General features: G+C 34.2%; 1 protein-coding gene and 1 non-coding gene across 2 annotated transcripts in view; one reads left to right on the top strand and one right to left on the bottom strand.

Moving 5' to 3' along the window:
- Nucleotides 1-18,726, bottom strand: part of LOC138704762 (legumain-like) — a 34,352-nt gene that overhangs the window by 7,012 nt on the left and 8,614 nt on the right. Inside the window, exons 3-9 of the mRNA XM_069832974.1 lie at nt 15,499-15,596; nt 10,963-11,044; nt 10,797-10,882; nt 7,690-7,828; nt 6,196-6,265; nt 4,285-4,403; nt 1,853-2,038 (exon numbers count right to left, since the gene is read on the bottom strand). Coding sequence (XP_069689075.1) covers nt 1,853-2,038; nt 4,285-4,403; nt 6,196-6,265; nt 7,690-7,828; nt 10,797-10,882; nt 10,963-11,044; nt 15,499-15,596 — 780 coding nt within the window. The remainder of the gene's footprint in view (nt 1-1,852; nt 2,039-4,284; nt 4,404-6,195; nt 6,266-7,689; nt 7,829-10,796; nt 10,883-10,962; nt 11,045-15,498; nt 15,597-18,726) is intronic.
- Nucleotides 379-450, top strand: TRNAN-GUU (transfer RNA asparagine (anticodon GUU)). The gene has a single exon. It is a non-coding gene; the product is annotated as a tRNA-Asn (tRNA).

The following is an 18,726-nucleotide window of genomic DNA, read 5'->3' as shown; positions in this document are numbered from 1 at the left end:
TGTGCACTCAAATGTTGGTTGCTTGACTGTTGTCAGCCCACTTTGAGGTCTGTGGATATAGAGGGAAAAATTGGATCGGTGTCGGGTAGAGTTCCCGGGTAGCTCAGTGGGAGAGCGTTGGTACGTTTAACCAAAGGTCCCGGGTTCGATACCCGGCCCCAGAACAATTTTTCCCTCGAAATTATTCAAATTAACTTTACAGGGAGTTATTCCTGAAAGCTTAATTTGCATAATACACGTCACTGTACGTAACAGAAAACCACAATTTAAAGTCACACAGAGTTAGTGTGCACTCAAATGTTGGTTGCTTGACTGTTGTCAGCCCACTTTGAGGTCTGTGGATATAGAGGGAAAAATTGGATCGGTGTCTGGTAGAGTTCCCGGGTAGCTCAGTGGGAGAGCGTTGGTTCGTTTAACCAAAGGTCCCGGGTTCGATACCCGGCCCAGGAACAATTTTTCCCTCGAAATTATTCAAATTAACTTTACAGGGAGTTATTCCTGAAAGCTTAATTTGCTTTTTTTCAATACTTCAAAATATTAAAAATATCAATAGCTTAGAATGCATTATTCATTACGTGAGGGGAGGAAAATAATAGTTGACCAAACAACAATATATGTATCTACATTCTTTCAATTGTGTTATTTTTCATCTGGATAGAGATTGTCCAATTTGTCTAACTACTGCTGTACCTTAAAACCAAAAGACTTGTCAATTACCCTACGCTTAATCAGGGATGGGCAAATGCGAGACATTCACGGAAGCACATTGATACTAGGGGTTGTATTACGCATATACTATTGTACTGAGTGAATATCGTGAAGCACGCTTATTTGAGTCACGTTTGCCAATGTCTGCTCTAAGTCTTCATGCTTCATATACAAAATCGAAACATTTGGCATAAGGTTAAAGTTTTGCATTCTACACAGGACGAAACTGAAAAATTCTACACTGTTCTAGATAAAACAGTACATCTGGAAATCCTATCCACAACTCATCAACTACCGGTATACAATTAGAATATTGGGAGCTGTTTGTAGTTCATAGTGTAAGTATGAAGCTGGTGGAAATACCGTAACAGATACTCGCCTTTCTTCCATCAATAATCAAATATTACTTACCCTATATGAGTAATCTGAATATATTTATAATTCAAAATTCCGCGGTATATAATTTTACCCAATCAATCAAATTATATTTTGATGAATAACAAATATTGTAATTCTCCTAACACGAATCGGCACACGGTCTACAATAAATTTCCTCTTATGTAATAAAGAAAATTTTCCAAATAACTCAGCCATACATAGTATAAATACCCACAGAAGGAATGATTTTCATACGCCATCATCAAATTTATCATGTTTTCAAAGGGGAGTACATTACATGGCGATAAAAATGTTCAATAGTCTTCCTGAAGACATTAAGAATCATAGCCAAAACCCTGCATTATTTAAGGTAAAACTAAAAAATTACTTAATCTCACACTTTCTACTCTGTAGATGAATTCTTGACATTTCACAGTACTGTGTAAATATTGTAATACTATTAAATGGTAAACATATTACATTGTATAAAATATTATTGTTATTAAGGTATTAATTCTGTACATGTTTCATATTTGCATTTTATATGTATTGCATTTTATTGTTAAACGTAAGAATTGGACATGTTCTTTATTCTATGCTATAAAGCAAATGTAAGAATATTATGGAACGAATAAATCTGTCTGTCTGTCTATTTATCCATCTAAAAATAAATTTTTGTAACATTATCGTAGTGTCTCATAATGATCAAATATATTTAAGGATTCGAGTAAATTCAGTACTGGTATAAGTTATTTGTACTACTTACCATACCAGGAGAACTTTTTTCAGTGTAAAATCGTGCACTTTTTGGTTCAGATGGCCGGGAACCCAAAAATTCAGAGACATGCATTGGCCCCATATCCAGTTCACCATACTCTTGCACATGACTTGTATTGGTTCGCTCTCGCACCAGTTCAAACTGCTGTTGCAGAGTTTCAATAGTTAGAATTTCCTGTAGAACACAAATGAAGGTCCAAAAGTTTAACTAGGCAGAACTATACTGTAAATTCTCATAATGTGTTAGTACTAAAATATCACAGCTATAAACAATAGGAAAAAAATGCATAATATGCTAAATATATTTTATGTTTGAGCAGTGCACATCCCGGACAATGGCCATCATTCACATCTCTAAATGCTGGTAACACTACACCAGTTTTTTCTAAAGATGGGACATGACAGTTAAGGAGACATGGCACTAAGAATAATAAAAAAAAAATGAATTTTTTGTTTTTAACGGAAATAAATTCTCTGAATCTTCCTGATCAAGAATATATATAGTTTGATAATGATGCGATGTGTCTAATCTATGAAAAACAGTTTTTAATTGAAGCAAGTGTCTCATTAAATCAGTGCCACAACCCTTCACTGAAATGTGAATTCCTCTGCTTGCTATGGCAGAATTTTCGGGAAAGTTCGTTTCTTTGTAGCACAGTTATTGCAAAGCCTACTGCTCTACTTGAAATGAACGTAATGGCTTCTTGTGTTTACATTTTGAAGTAAATAACAGTTTATTTAGTGTTCGAGTTAGTTCTTCAGTGTTACATGTATTGTGTTATATAATTCGTGTTTTTGATCACAATAAGCGTTTAAAATGGGTACACTAAAAAGAACAATGAACATAATCTCCAAACTCCATGTGCTAATCCACATGGAAAGAAAGAACTCTGTCCTTCAGTGTCCAGTTCCTCCAAGAGAAAACTCTCCTAACTACATGAAAATGAAAACGTTGTGCAGAATGTAAATACCAGTGTTGTAAATAACAGTAATGATGTAGGCCTAAACAGTAGTGGTAACATAATTAGTGTAAGTTTGTAAGTGGTCTAAATCAGAAATTGATGTTAATTTTTAAACGCGGTTTTCTTAAAACAACTTTTTTATGTATATATGAACCTATATCTCTGTGGTGTTAAGCCAAAAGTTGTTATGTACAAAAATAAAACTTTTCAGGAAACCAAATTTAAAATTCAACAAAATGTAGTTAATTTATTAGTGAACTTATTACCTTCAAACTATAGTATATTTTAGAATAGAGTTTATCTGTCAATATAAAAGAATCAACCCTGATATATGGGACATGCCATGTGTACAAACATTCATATGCGTAAAATGATGTATCAGTATAATAAATTTAATTACATCCTGTGGAAGTATACTTATCTACAAATTCTTAATCACTAAACTTCTTGCCTTATGTAGAGTCTAATATTTTATCTACTATATGACTGTAAAGCATGTTCAGTAGGTGTAGGTTTAAAATTACAAATGCTTCTAACTCTCGTTGTATTAGATTCCAATTGGAAATCATATATAGCAATCTGTAGCAATTTATGAAAAATTCCACACTGTGATGCTGGTGTAGTGTGTATTAACAGAATGCACAAATATGGTGATGTGGACACCTGAACAAAATTTTCAGTCACCATAAATGAATGGCAAACCTGGTGTCTGTGGTACAGAAACTCATACATTTTGTGCTACAATAAAATAACTTCGATATCTACAATGACAAATGTCCAACCTGTACTACTCCACCTTCAACCAGGTATTTAGAAAATTTGCAGTGGCACTGTCAATAGCCTGACTAATTTTGCATTGCAAATTGTTCAAGTTCTTCAAAGATTCGATACACTCTTGGTTCTTCATTTTCACAAAATCCCACAGAAAAAAGTCCAGATGGGTACAATCTGGAGAGCGTGGAGGCCAAGGAAGTGGTTCAGTTTGAATTGATTTCCTTGGACTTCTTGCGAAGATCGTATAATTCCATTTTATATTTTCAAGGACACCTTCCACTTAACATGCATAGAAACAACACTGTATTTTTCTCGTAACTCCTTGTCCCAATTAAAGATGCTCATGTATGCAGGCAGGAACATCACTGTGACGTCTAAATGCACTCCAAATATGCATGTTGCTTATGCTTCACAGATTCCATTTCCACTCATGAAAGAAAGCAGAATACTTTCTGTTGAGGTGTCCACATCGCCATCTTTGCACATTCTGATAATGTGCAACACACCAACATCACAATTTAGTATTTTTCATAAATTGCCACAGATAACATCACAGATACAATTTCCAACTGGAAAGAAAGTTTCAAGTGTTTGTAATGATAAACCTACAAGCCGAACACAGTGTATATAAAATTTTTAAAAGAAAAATGACACAACAGTTGCACTATTGTAGTTCAAAGCTTACCTCATCAGAATCCTCCATCCACACTACACTGAAAACATCTCCCAGGTAAGCTCTACGTTCATCATCATAGTAACAAGCGTATGAAGACTCAGATGGATTAGCAGCAGTAACTGCAAATACTGCAACAAAAGATAATGTAATCTACAATAATTAGCAGCACAAATACCTACTTCAAAAGTACTGGAGATCAAGAGCACTAATGGCTTCATTGCCAGATGCCAGGCATTAAACAACAACAACATAATTAGCATTAACATTCATCAAGTGCAACTGCAAACTAGACTTTCTCAATATTCTCCTTCCATTACAATGACTCCTCATAATCTTTCCCCATTTGCTGCTAATTCATACACAATTAACAACGGTTTATCAAGTGTGTACTTATCTAGCATCGATAGAACTCGTAACAGCAAGATGGTATTTTTTAACTAGAAGAGTCCCAGGACTCGCCATGAAATTACCTGACATTTGCTTTGCAGTTTGGGAGAGCCTCGAATAAAACCCAACCAGAAAGTCAACCCAAGTGAAATTCCAAACCACACTCAAATGCAACCTTAGACTAGTAAGTGACCTATAGCTTTTTCATATCATACACATGTATCAAAAGTAGGAACCGATTAAAGGTTAAAAATGACAACTGAAGATACTTGGGTGTTGTGATGGTGTTGTGATGTAGGTTAGAACAGTTTTGAGCCCATGTTCACAACACTCTGATATCTAACAAAGAAGAGTTGGGTCATAAAGACTGGAGAAGAAATCTAGATTAGCATACTTGCTAATTTGTAAATAACAATTGTGATTGTTCATTTAAACTTGCGTTTGAAAAGCGAACTCACCTAGTGAAGCCAACCACAAATCTACGTGAGTGGAAGTTTTATTCAATTATAAGGGATGGCGTGAACTTCGTTAAATAAACAGCCAACACAGAGATGAGTCATTTGCTACAACTGGCTACCATTTTCAAACCTGTATAATTATTTATACCAGAGTGAGAGTATTGCTTGCACGTTTATGACTACAGTTGAAATATATTAGCTTTCAGTACCTTAAAAGTCTGTCCCTAATGATAAGAAATAGCATCACCAAGCTCTTACTCTGCAACACAAGTTCTTGTATTTGCTCATATAAATATACCTGTTACGTCAGGAAAGGAAGAAAAATAAATGAATATCAAAACTGAATAAGTTACAGAAATTGAATCATTTTTACAGTACTCAAAATGATGTTCACAAATATTTAAATATTTATAAATTAAAAGAATACAAAGTTTCACTAAAACATGTTCAATGGGAGTTGAATTATTTTACAACCTGAATTTACTGGTACCTACTGACAGAGATGGACAGAAAGACATGATTACTACATATGGTAACTTTATGAAAATGCACCCAAAATAACGTGAACCAAACAATCATACTCAAATCTGAAGCCAAACGCATTACTGTGTTGCACATTTTTCTGAAAATAAAAAATGAACCCGATAAGCAGAGTTTTACATTCTACACCTAACTTACCTTGTTTTCTTCTACATTTTCATCCGAATTTTCGAAACATGCAAACTTACTTAAATATGACTTGGTATTACAACAATTTTGAATGTTTTATATCATGAAATAACATGAAATCTAAATTTATCACATATTCTAATTTACTGATTTCTGCCACCAAATATGGCGAGTCTATGCATATATTGCAGAATAAATGGAAACCTCCACACTACATATATAAGCTGTGACAGAATTGCATAGTTGAAAGAAAAAAATTCTCGACTCAATAAGGCTATCTCAGAAAAATCTGGTGTAACACAATTGACAAATCAGCTGGTAATTTGGGAGAAGACGATTTCTAATGCAACATCTATAATGCATAATAGTTAACAATTTATGTTACAATAAATTATATTTTACTTACTTTCCAAGTCCTCTGGTAAGATCTTGTCGAACATAGAGCCAGATTCACACGCCTCCACATAAAACACCAGCTAAGCAGAGAAAAAACAGTGTCAAACATTTAGATTATAAATGATAAATAATTATTATTTGATCAGCAATGCTTTTCTCAAGTAAACACAGTAGTATCTGTCTTACGTGGAAAGTGGCCTATTACACCAAAAAAAATATATTCTGTTTAAGTGTCCTCATTTGGACAATACATGTGCAGAAAATTCAAAGATAAGTTTACTCCGTACCTTCTAGAACACATATACAAGCTATACTAGTAGAACAAGCTAGCAGTGCATCCTGTTAACTAGAAACCAATACCTTATAAGATAATGCAGGTTCAACAGTAAAATATTGAGGAATATAGAGTATTTATACATGGCCCCCAGGCCGAAACTAGTCAACTAAGGTAACTTTAAACCTAGTTCATTAACATGAGAAAATAATATATATACTTTATATTCCTCAGTGATATAGTTTAAGAAGTTGTGTAATCAAGATGTATTAAAATATTAATACATACACTGCATTCTTGTTAAATAATGCTTCCTGCAAAATTTCTTATTCTTTTGAGTTAAGGAGGACAAGTTCAGCTAAATGAAATCATTCTATCTAAGACCAGTTACAGAGCCATCATGGTTCAAACCTGTCTTTGGACAACTGATTAAACAACAACAACAACATTTTACCTGGACTCACTTTCAGTCACACAGTTCCACAGCCAAGTAGAAAGTACCCATCTACAAAGGGGTAATGATAAATAAGGAATGTAAAGTCAGCTACAAACAAGGCAAGACAGTCGAGAAGGGTAATATGCTGTTGTTCAGTTCTTTTGGGTTGTGAGTGCGTGAGTCATGGTGCAGAAATTTACTGGTAGTACAGAAAAAAAAGGTTTTTTTTTACTGTGATTTTATAAAAAAAAAAAGAATTATATGCTCAATGTCATAAAGCATTTCGGGAAAGCATCCTGGGGCTGATTTGCCTAACAAACGTATAGTTCATAAAATAGTCAACAAATTCAAAATTTCAGGAAAGGTATTGGATAAGAAAAAAAAAATCGAAGATGTTATGTGTTAAAACAGGAAAAGTTTGATGATATCAGTGCTCGATTAGAACGTTTATCATGAAAGTCTCTAAGTTAATTATGGGTCAGCACACAAAGCGACAAGATTACTGAAATTTCATTCATAAAAAAGACAGATTAAAGTATACTCTTATTTCCTGCCATTAGGACATCTGACAATTCTACTGTAGTGACCCAGAGAGAGACTAATATGCAGGGGATGGAATGCTGAATGCTGATATCTAGAAGAAATGGGTATGTTGTTTGTGGTAAGTCTCTCTCTCTCTTTCTCTCTCCCTCTCTCTCGCCCTCTGTTTCCCACACCCGCACACGCACACGCACACGCACACACACACACACACAAAATTTTTTGTACTTTCTTAAAGTTATTGTAATCTTTACCCTTCCAAACTTCCTACTGTGAGCCATTTGCATCAATGCCTTTTCCAGATCTTTAGCATACAGTTCTTCTTGAGGAAATGCCAATATTCCTGGTGCTCCGTGATCAACAAAATTCACAAAAACGTGATCTTTTGGCCCACTGCAAAGGAAGAAAGTGTTATAAATTATTTACACCACGCAAACTCAGTTGCACTTGTACAAATGTCTCAAAAATCAATCAGAAAGAATATACATTGTTTCAATAGACTAGGTTAACAGATTATAGAAAAACTGCAACGTGGTGGCCCAGGTCTAGCAGACCCTTATTAGGCAGACAGCTTGCTATTGGTGGCACACAGCACAGTATCAATAATTCAACACATCATAAACTATCAATGTAAAATACTACTGAATAACTTTACAGTATCTTTACTGTGTTACTGAATATAAGCAGTTACTCATGCTTACTTGTTTCAAACATTTGTCATACCTGTTAAAGAAGTGATGCCTCATTGCTGCAGTTCTAGTTTAGAAATAGAAGCATTGTTTTCCCAGATGCTATTTTTCATTTCTTCATAGTACGTGGATTATTTTTCTACATTTAGCCTTTTACAGTTCCCCAGAGATAAAATTCACATGGGCTAGGTCAAGAAATTGAGGGAGGGGGCAACACATCCTACTGATAATTTTATCCTCGAATACTCTATGACAGTGTTCCTCAATCTTTTGGTGATCAGCCCCTCTCCTCTTTTTCCTTCTATTACTTCAGTGTGATCCGCTAGCTTAAGATGTAGATTAGAATGTAGAACGGAGTAATGTGAAATTTTTGTATGCGTCATACATAAAAATCCTGGATAATACATTTTATTACATGGTGAATGAAATCGTCATGAATTGCATTACACGTTTCCCTTACTTGCTGGGAAATCTATAACAAACCGACATCTTCACAGTTACATTCATTTCTAATGTATGAAATTGTTTTTATCGAAACATCTCAGCATTTCACTGCTCTGATAATAATCAGATTAGTTATGGAATATTGTGATATTTCTATGCAGATTCCTCATTACAACTTTCGTAATTTATGCAATTAAATTTCTTCCGTCACTATGAATTGTCTTACCCTGCGTTCTTTTTTGTCAACATTATGAATAATATAAGATAGTAGAACCCCGCTAGTCCGAACTCTGCTAATCCAAAAGTTCGATAATCCAAACAGGACCCGATCCTAATTAGTTAAAATTAGCTGGATTCTACTTTAAATCTACAAACATACCTAACAGCAGTACAAAAATAATTATGGGAGCGCATAGTAGAGTCATGGTTAAGGCACTGTGCTGCAAGCCAGATGGTCGCGAGTTTGATTCCCGACGGGTTCATGAATTTTCTTCATTGACCTAGTCCTTCTGACTACACTATGGCCCTGAGGCTCACTCAACCTCTAACGGAAATGAGTATCAGGATTATTTCTTTGGTGGTAAAGATGGCAAGCACATAAGACTTACATCCCTACTGTTATTAATGTTGAGTGTCTGTAAAATTGGGAGCATTAACCTTCAATTATCTTGTGGGTTTCATGGTCTATAACAGGGATAACTTTACTCCATCTTACAATAAATTAGAGTCCATTATCTGTTACACTACCATATCATACATAAACATATAAACAAAAATACGTGGAACAGCAATGCACAACGCACTGTAGGTCGAATGTTTTTTGTTTAGGAGTGTGAAAATAGTGTGTATGCTCACATACCGTATTTTCTCGCGTAATTTGCGAACTTTTTAATTAACTTTGGCCACTGAAAAATTGGGGTGCGTAAAATATGCGGATTTTTCAAATAAGAGGTCCTGTTCTGAGTTATCTCAATTAGTATATGTATATGTAAGTACAGTACAGCTAATTTTCTATACCAGTAACTTGTCTCTACCAAGGACAAGCATTGTTAAAGTAGCGGGACTTTGGGGTTTCTTTCTGAAGCAGGTACTTCAGTTGCTGGTGAATGACCTACGATGGACTGTAGGAAAGGAAAATCCCTACTACACTGAAAAAAATATGTACGTAAAATGTGTGCGCAAAATACACGGAGCAAAAATAAAGTTCAAAATAATCCCTTAAAAATTAGGGTGCGCAAAATACGCGGGGGCGCAAATTACGCGAGCAAATATGGTAATGAGTTGTTCCTATTCCTCACACAAGTTGCTGCGACTTCTCCTGATATAACTGTAGTAGAGTTACAGCCGACTATTCTATGAACGAATTTCAGAGTATTCGATAATAGAATTATCAACAGGAATGTGTGGCCCGCTCAATCTCCTGACTAATCTTTTGTGACTTACCTCTAAACTCTTAAATACAAAAAATAATCCACATACCCTGGAATAACTGAAAACATTGTCTTCATTTCTCAATGGGAACTACAGCAAGTCATGGTCCATTTATTAAACAGATGTAACAAATGCTTGGAACAAGACAGTTTGAGGATCTCCTTTCTAAATTTGAGTGAGTAAATTTTATTTTAATTTAAGATTTGGTAAATTTGTTATACAACTTTCTTGTGTTAATTTGAGACTATGTTGGTAATTTACTTTACATAACAACTAGTTTCGGCTTGATATTAGCCATCTTCGGATTACCAGTGAGGTCCTGGCTTGTTTCCGGTTTTTTTCTTATTGTGCCTTGGTGGTGGGTATGTTTATGGATAATTCAAAATTGCTAATTGACATCAGTTCCAGGGCATGTTGGTAAAATAGCAAGTGAAAAAGTTAGCAGTGTTACAGGTACTGAAAAAAAATCCAGCATATGGACAAGTAGGCCTACTTTAAATTGCAGACATTTAGCAGGCAAACATGTTGAGTAGCCACATCAAAAAACATAAACACCAGAACAAGTTGTAGCATTTGAGTATGCTCCTTTAAGTTCATGTGAAGTGGAGATAAGCTTTTGTCGATAAAAGACATCACTTCTCTATGGCCAACACCTAAATCTCTTAAGGCCTACAGTAAATGGAGGAAGTAAAGAAGAAGAAGAAAATAAGTACCATAACAAATTCAAGAACTAGAGTTACACACTTAATTTTTCTGGAGTTAAAATCATAAAGTAAGTAAGTTAACTATATTCAAACCTCTTGAGTACACGTCCCGATCCAATTCCTTTCATTGCTTTTGCGTTACCCGTCAGAACATTTAAGAAATTTTTGGGGTTCACATCCTAGAAATAACAAAAGAAAGAGTTAAAGATACACCATTAATGCAATTCACTAAAATTAATTGAACATTGTATATGCTTACGTCTCCAGTGTAATCCTTTAGTACTCCTTTGTAAACGTCTGAGCCATTTGGGTGGTTGATTATTATGCCAGGTGTTGGATTCCTGTAAAAATGAAACAAATGACGAATTCATTAACAAGGTTAGATAGGGGAAAATTTAGAAATAGTAAAAAATAGAAGGACTCAAGGGGAAAATGATTGACCTCTCTAATAATCAATTAATCAATCAATCAATCAATCAATCAATCAATCAAAGGACATTATGGAACATGTCGACTCCATGTCAATTTAAAAAAATGCTTCCACTCTGTTCTGTCTTTTGCTAGTTCCTCCCAGTTGGTAATTCCCATTTCCATGGATTCCTTCTGAATTTCATCTTTTCATCTACTTCGAGGTCTTCCCAGTGGCCTTCTGTTGTTAAAGGTGTGCATATATATATATATATATATATATATATATATATATATATGTTTTACGCTGCTGCAGTCATCCATACATATAACATGTCCTGCCCAATTTAATCTTCTGGTCCATTACATCTAAAATTGACGGCTGATTATAAAGTTTGTGAATATTATTATTATGTCGAATTTTCCACTCGTTTTCAAATGGATAAAAAATTGGACCATAATCACTACTCTGGCATTCATCTTACGTATCCATACCATTCTAATTGTTTGTATTTTACAAAATATAATAAAGAATTCTAAACATCATTTTTCTTGTCTAATTATTTCATATTTTCAAATAATGTAATTCTTCTGGTGAGTCTGAAATATTTTGGAATCATACACCACAGGGAATTTAAAAACACTTTTATATATAGTTATGCCTATTTCCAATAAATTACTATCTCATTATTTTCACATATGCCAATTCTTTCCGGTAAAAATATTATACCTAACAATACTAATCATTAAAAGACTATATATATACCAGATGACCCGATCTTAACAGGATTGGCCCTTTTGCTAATTTTCTTTAAAAAAAAAGTCTGTTTTATGTTTTTGTAAATACCGCGATTTGTTCTAAAATTAATTCTCGAGTAGTGTAAAAACTATTGAGAGGTGGAGTGAAACATTCAAACTGATGAAAAATGAAAACATTAGTTTTAAGAACATTATCCAGATTGTAAGTTTTGTATTAACAATCCCTGGTATCAAGGCATATTCAGCAAAGGTGTTTTCGTTAACGAACCTCTTCGAAAAGTTGAGAGAAATTAGCATTCTGTTAAAACTGTAAAAGCAATATTGATTGCAAAATGTCATTTTGAGGATATTTCTTGCATCGAGTTCTACAGTTTTCTAAAGGAAAGACCACAAATTTTATAGGAAATCTAGTCATCACACGTCACTCGTGGTGCAGATAATTGTTCTGAGCTTGAAGTATGTTAAAAGGTTTGTAAGACTAACTGTTAATTACTATAATAAATTGCGGGTTTGCATGAAAAAAGTCTCTGTAATGAACGCAAGTAGATAAAATGTCAGCATGCAATGAGTGTCCGGCTTTTTTTATTTTGGAAATCTGATCACCTTAATTATATTATGATGCCGAATATGAATAAAATTCCTTCTAAGAAAAAGATAGTAAACTGATCAACAAAGAAACAGTCTGCCAAAAACCATTTTGTTATTAGTTAATAACGTGTTAATGCCAAACTGTCATCTACCATTATGTTTTAGTAAAAATGATTATACTTCAAGTACATTTACACCAGCACTTCCCAACCAAAGGTTGGAGCACTCAAGGGTACGCCAAAGTTAAGACATTACATCTTGTTGCCTCATGCCATGCAATACCCTATTGTCTACACCATGTGGAGGAAGTTAGAGGTACAGTTTCAATAGTCTACACCGTGTGGAGGGAGTTAGAGGTACAGTTTCAATAAAAGCCTAATTAAGGGGTACAAAAATAAGAAGAATCACTGAATCTACACGATAAACCAATGGTTCTGAACATGTGATCCGCGAGTAATTTTCTAATCTTCAGAGTCCAATTTTAATTGTGTTAACCATTCAGGATAAGAATGAAGCAATAGTAAAGAACTTAAACTTGTGGTCTCGCTGAGTTATCAATTGAGAATTCGAATAATTTCTCACTCTCAGTGACTCTGAAACAACATGATGATGAACTCTCATCTGATATCTTTGGAAATATTGAAAAACATCTCCATTGACCGAAATTAAAATTAAGGGAATATTATCCTTTCTGTAATCTTTTCTTGGTTACAAATAATACATGTTGAATCTTTCGTACAATACTTTTAATACTTGAATATAAATAATTGATTAAATGGCGATCTTACTCGTGTTAATTATGTAAGCATGTGTGGCTGGCTTACAGCTGTTTCGGTGTTGCTTGACACCATCCTCAGAGCCTACTAGATCTCAGTGCTATCTTAACTTTGCTGCCTGTTGTGTGGGTGCATTCGTGTGATGAAGAGTTGACACTATTGACACAACTCTTCATCATAAGAACGCACCCACACAACAGGCAGCAAAGTTAAGATAGCACTGAGATCTAGTAGGCTCTGAGGATGGTGTCAAGCTACACCGAAACAGCTGTAAGCCAGCCACACATAATTAACACGAGTAAGATCGCCATTTAATCAATTATTGACAAATAATAGTTTGCCCATCAAAAAAGAAGAAGGGCAGTTAACATTACTGGACTTATCTTCTGATTCGAGCTTAAAATCGTGTTTCCTATAACGTCCCTATTACAATTTTGGTTGCAAGCACCACCCATATGTACTGTACCAGTGTTTCCCGAATTGCCACACGACATTTAATGTCATTTGCATCAGCATATTCGTATGAGAGTAGGCCTATATGTTTTGCTCTGTTCTACTTGAATAAATATAAAAGTAAATTTAATGTTATGGTAGACTTGTGACTTTCAGTATTACAGTTGTGCCACACTTCTTTACAAAGCAATATCAATCATGCCACTGATAACCCGATAGTTAATCTCAAAACTAGTTTCATTTTTCACAGCAAAGACATTGCATAATTTAAAATAACTTTGTATTTATGTATTTTCCGATTATATTTAGAAGCTAAAACTGAAATTTAATATTACAGTCAATATACACTACCGGTCAAAAGTTTTCGATCACCTATCACAGCTATGGATTTGTGGATAAAACAGAGATTTCGTTTTGAATATTCTATCATATCATAATGCTAGAGAGAGAAATGGTCTATTTAGCTTTTCTGATGTGTTTTTACATTGAAATAAAGTATTTATAGTTGTTCTCTTAGATGATCGAAAACTTTTGACCGTTAGTGTACATATTAAGAATGTTTTAATTCACTAAATAATGAAAATGTTTAGTGAGTAGAACGTGATTAACAACCTACATTATTAAAAAAAAAAAAAAAACTTTGGGAGTCCACCAAAAGGAAATGTGAGACTCAAGGGGCCTGCAACTCTCAAAAGGCTGGGAACAACTGCGATAAACTGATTAGTAGATACCTGACATGAATAAAATGTGTTCAAAGAAGGAAAGATTGTTTAGTCAGCTGGCATACCAAAAGCTTTTTTTAGTACTGTATCGAAGATGCTAAAAATGTGTAGGCATATTCAGTGAAAATCTCGAAATCGATTTTTGCCTCATTAAATGCCCTTTTCATACTTCATATAATGAAAAAATAAAAATAAAAATATGGCTTACAAACTGAACTTTCAAACTGAAGACATTATAAAAATTAGAATGCAGTATAATATATCAAAAATATGCAATGATGACATATTTATTAAGTACTTCCTCATTGTTCTAAGTATTATGAAGCTGCAAAGAGTCCATTTCGATATTTCTGTTGATATAAAGTTACAAGCATTCCTGATACCAGAGGAGTAGCTGATGGCATGCTGTCTACTTATCTGTTTATATACAATTTCTTCTAAATTACTGAATAAATTTATTTTTAGCTATTTATGAGTGAAGCGCGCAAATATTCTCATAAAACGTTAGAATTTTATTCGAAAATTAACAGTACAGTAAAATCTCGATTAACTGTTCTGCAGATTATCCATCACCTAAAAGAGAACGTGAATTTTAAGTGCTGCACAGTAATGAACTAATTACTTACAACTGTTCTTGTCTACTTTCTGAATTGTGCCTAACACGATCAAGCAACTTAGCTGCATACATAATTTTCGTCTGGTTCTGTCAAGATTAAATAAATTCTTTCACCCCCTTTGGACTATCAACAAAATGGGTAAAATGATCCCAAACGTGGCCATTGGAAATCAACTAATCTATTTGAAGTACCTTAAATGGCATCACACAGATCTAGATTCATAAAAATTCATAACACAGATTATTCATCTTTTTTATTAGCCGTTCACTATGTCCAGTCATTAAAATACATAATCGAAGTTGTAGGTAAGCTTACTGTACTATATTCAAAATCTAAGACAGAACAGAAAAAAGAAAGAAAAAAAAAGTGATTTACTCGAGAATATATTCAGTAAGTCACTGTATTCCTTACAAAATAAACCATCCAAAGATACCACATAAGAACAAGTCAAAGTTCTGCACCTCATACTTACATTGAATTATTTGCTATATCATCGTACATCATAACAATAATATTTTCATCTGGAATACCATTTTTGTGAAGGATCTGATAAGCATGGCAGACATCGGCCTGGAAAAAATAGTGAAGCATGAATGTAATTCAGAACAACATATGTAGTCTATTCTCCATATATTTCTGTAGATGTGGAGTCTTTCGTGCCAGTTTGTCTTCAAGTGCAATAATAACAAACAAGAGTGATTTATATTATTTTTATAAATTCTAGGACTTTATGAAAGAAGCTGCTATCTTGCCCCAAACTCTTGCCAATTTCATCTTGAGGAAAGAAAAAGACAAATGCATCACACACATTCAGTCATTGATCCTCTTTAAATTTTATTGCATTTAATATCTTTTCCCTTATGAAATTTATATCAGATTTGAATATGCATATCATACTTTATCTCATGCCTCTATTCTACAGAGAGCCACTACACTGAATTGCGAACCAGAATGTTCCTTTGTGCTGTCATCGAGCATTCTTATTCAGATAAGAAATTGGTAGTGATACAACTATACATGTATAGTTTCTTCAATCATTTATGGAATAAAAGCATTAAAAAGCTTTTTACTTGCCAATTTTATAAAAGAAGATGCTGAAACTGTCTGTCTTCATTGTCCACACATTCTTGGCACCTCTTTAAGAAACTATCTATCACTTGCTGTAGTTCTCTTTCATAAATAGCAATCTCCGGATGGATATTAAGGTTCAGTTCTTCTAGGATGTGTGGGTCATGGGCGGAGTTATTTTGGGGGGGGGGGGGGAGACGGGGTCTCAACTCTTTTTTTTTATTAACGTTAGAAAATATTGAATTCAAAATATCATATTTGCTTTTGTTTATGTTTCTGTGCTTAAATTGACGAATTAATGTCTTCAGATCATGTGTCTGGACTATAATATTTATTTTAAATTTTTGAATGTATAAGAATTTCTATACCTTATTTGAGGATTGGAAGCACTGTAATGTTTCTTTTGTAACAGTCTGTACTCATGTGTTAGAAGTCTGCAGGTATTCAGGCCGCCACTTGGAGAAATATGAACAACATATTGCACAATAATGCAGAAAAAAGAAAAGTGACCCCGGTATAATGTGTAAACTTAAAGACGAGATTAAATAAAATAATTAGAGTTTAAATTTCACATGATATCTTCAGGAAAGCTTCATATAAAAAAAGTTTCTGTTACCACTTACGTAGTTATGTGTTTCTGTACAAGAGAGAAAAAGAGATGGATTATTTTAAATTATGCCCTATTATAATTTGTAGTAGATCTATAGTTCAAACCCTATATAATTCGGTCCGAAACATTACGGATATGGATGTAACACTGTAAGAAAATGCCCCACGAAAATATCTTTATTAAATTATCATATTCTGATATACTGTACTGTACTACGGTCAAGCTATAATGGGGGGAGGAGGTAAATAATGTCCCCCATAACCCCATTATATGAGGATTCTATGGTTTTGCTTTGCCCCCCCCCCCCCAAGGAAACGGTTCTCTCTCCGCCTGTGGTGTGGGTTTGTCTTGTATAAAACATCTTGTAATATAATTTATTCCAGAGACGAAAGTTGCAGAGGATAAGCATGGGGGACTTAAGGAAGCCACAAATCCCTACTAATAACTTTGTCCTGGTTACATACTCTTTTAATATCTGCTAACGAAACACTGGCACTTTCACAACAAACGGACTTTTTATGGCTCTGTGCAAAGAGCTACAAAATTGTTAAAATTAAAACCATAAATAACTATGGCACATAAACTACAACTGGGTGATCCTGTATATAAGCGCTCATTTTGTTAGTGGATTCTGAATAATGTAGTTACCTAAAGAAATACTGATCTGTTGGAATATTCAAAGTTCCAGATACAAGATAGCACATGATAACGTGTAACTGAATTATTTAAATTCACTCTTATTTGGTTTGTTGTTGGAACCCGTTCCGAAACTCACTTGAAAGCTGCAAGAAAATGTTAGTGTGTTATAAATAACAGACAAGCAATATAGAAATATATTCTTATTAGATGTGAATCTAATTTTCTTTTATGAGTTTCGAAACGATACAGTTAGCAAAGAGGTAGATAGGAAGCTAAATGAAAGAAACTCTTTAGTTTTTTACTTTGTTTTTAACAAAGGAAATGAATTGACTAGAGGTGATTTGTTTCCCTTTCAATTTTAATCCCTTATTGGTGTCACTTGTGAGATTCAAATCTGTCTTCGGGCAGTTGACTAAACAACAACAACAAATCGTAGATGAAATGTAGAAAATTTTAGTTTATAGCTTTATTTTAAAAGAGGTATTGTAAAAGAGGTAATTTTTCTTTTTAACAATAACATTAAAATTCCAAATGTTTTATCAAGCATTAAGGAACTGATTTTAAAGTAACAACTAAATACTAACCGTATGAGTCACAGAGATGAGATTGAAAGACCAGCATTTATCCAGGAATCGCGCTATAGATCAAAGACTTCCCACCACCAAGGGTTAGCCCATTCTTTCTTTGGGGAAGAGTGCATTCCAGAGAAATACAGCCAGATTTAATATCTTATCGGACCAGGCTTGGATCCACCTCCATGAATATGTGTACTTGCAAAAATAACTGTTATTGATACTATGAAAAACCTAATATCTTTCATGAAGTGCTCTTCCAAGATAAGAAAACTGATGTATGGTGAGCTGTGAGTGGCGAATACAATCATAAGAGCATTTTTTACGAGACAACAGCTGATGCCCACACATACATGGATATGACTTTGCCACCCCATTTTTATAAAATTGCCTCTTTCTCTTCTTTTCTTAGCAGGATTCTGTCATCGCTCATACAAGCAATATTTCGAAGGCAGAAATTGAGTGTCCACCAGGATAGAGCTATTAGTAAGGATGAGGCCCCCACGTTCCCCAGATTTAACCCCTGAGACTTTTATCTCTGGAATAAATTAAATTAAAAAATACAAGAAAAACCCCGGAAGAAACTAACCTTTATATCAATCACGAGATTGACACTATTTCTCATCGAGAACTACAGTAAGTGAATCTGTGGACAATGAAGGAGGCCAGTTTCAGCATCTCCTTCCATAAAATTAGTAAGTAGGTAATTTTTCAATTGCTTTTCTTCCATAAACTGTGAAGAAAATTGTATATGTTGGTTGTATCACTGCCACCCTACGATACCCGCACATGGCAATGAGTATAGCACTCT

Source organism: Periplaneta americana, chromosome 8 (assembly GCF_040183065.1).
Source record: "Periplaneta americana isolate PAMFEO1 chromosome 8, P.americana_PAMFEO1_priV1, whole genome shotgun sequence".
NCBI classification, from domain to species: Eukaryota; Metazoa; Arthropoda; class Insecta; order Blattodea; family Blattidae; genus Periplaneta; species Periplaneta americana.
Note: the sequence above shows the minus strand (reverse complement) of the source record. Positions and strands in the feature narration are given on the sequence as shown.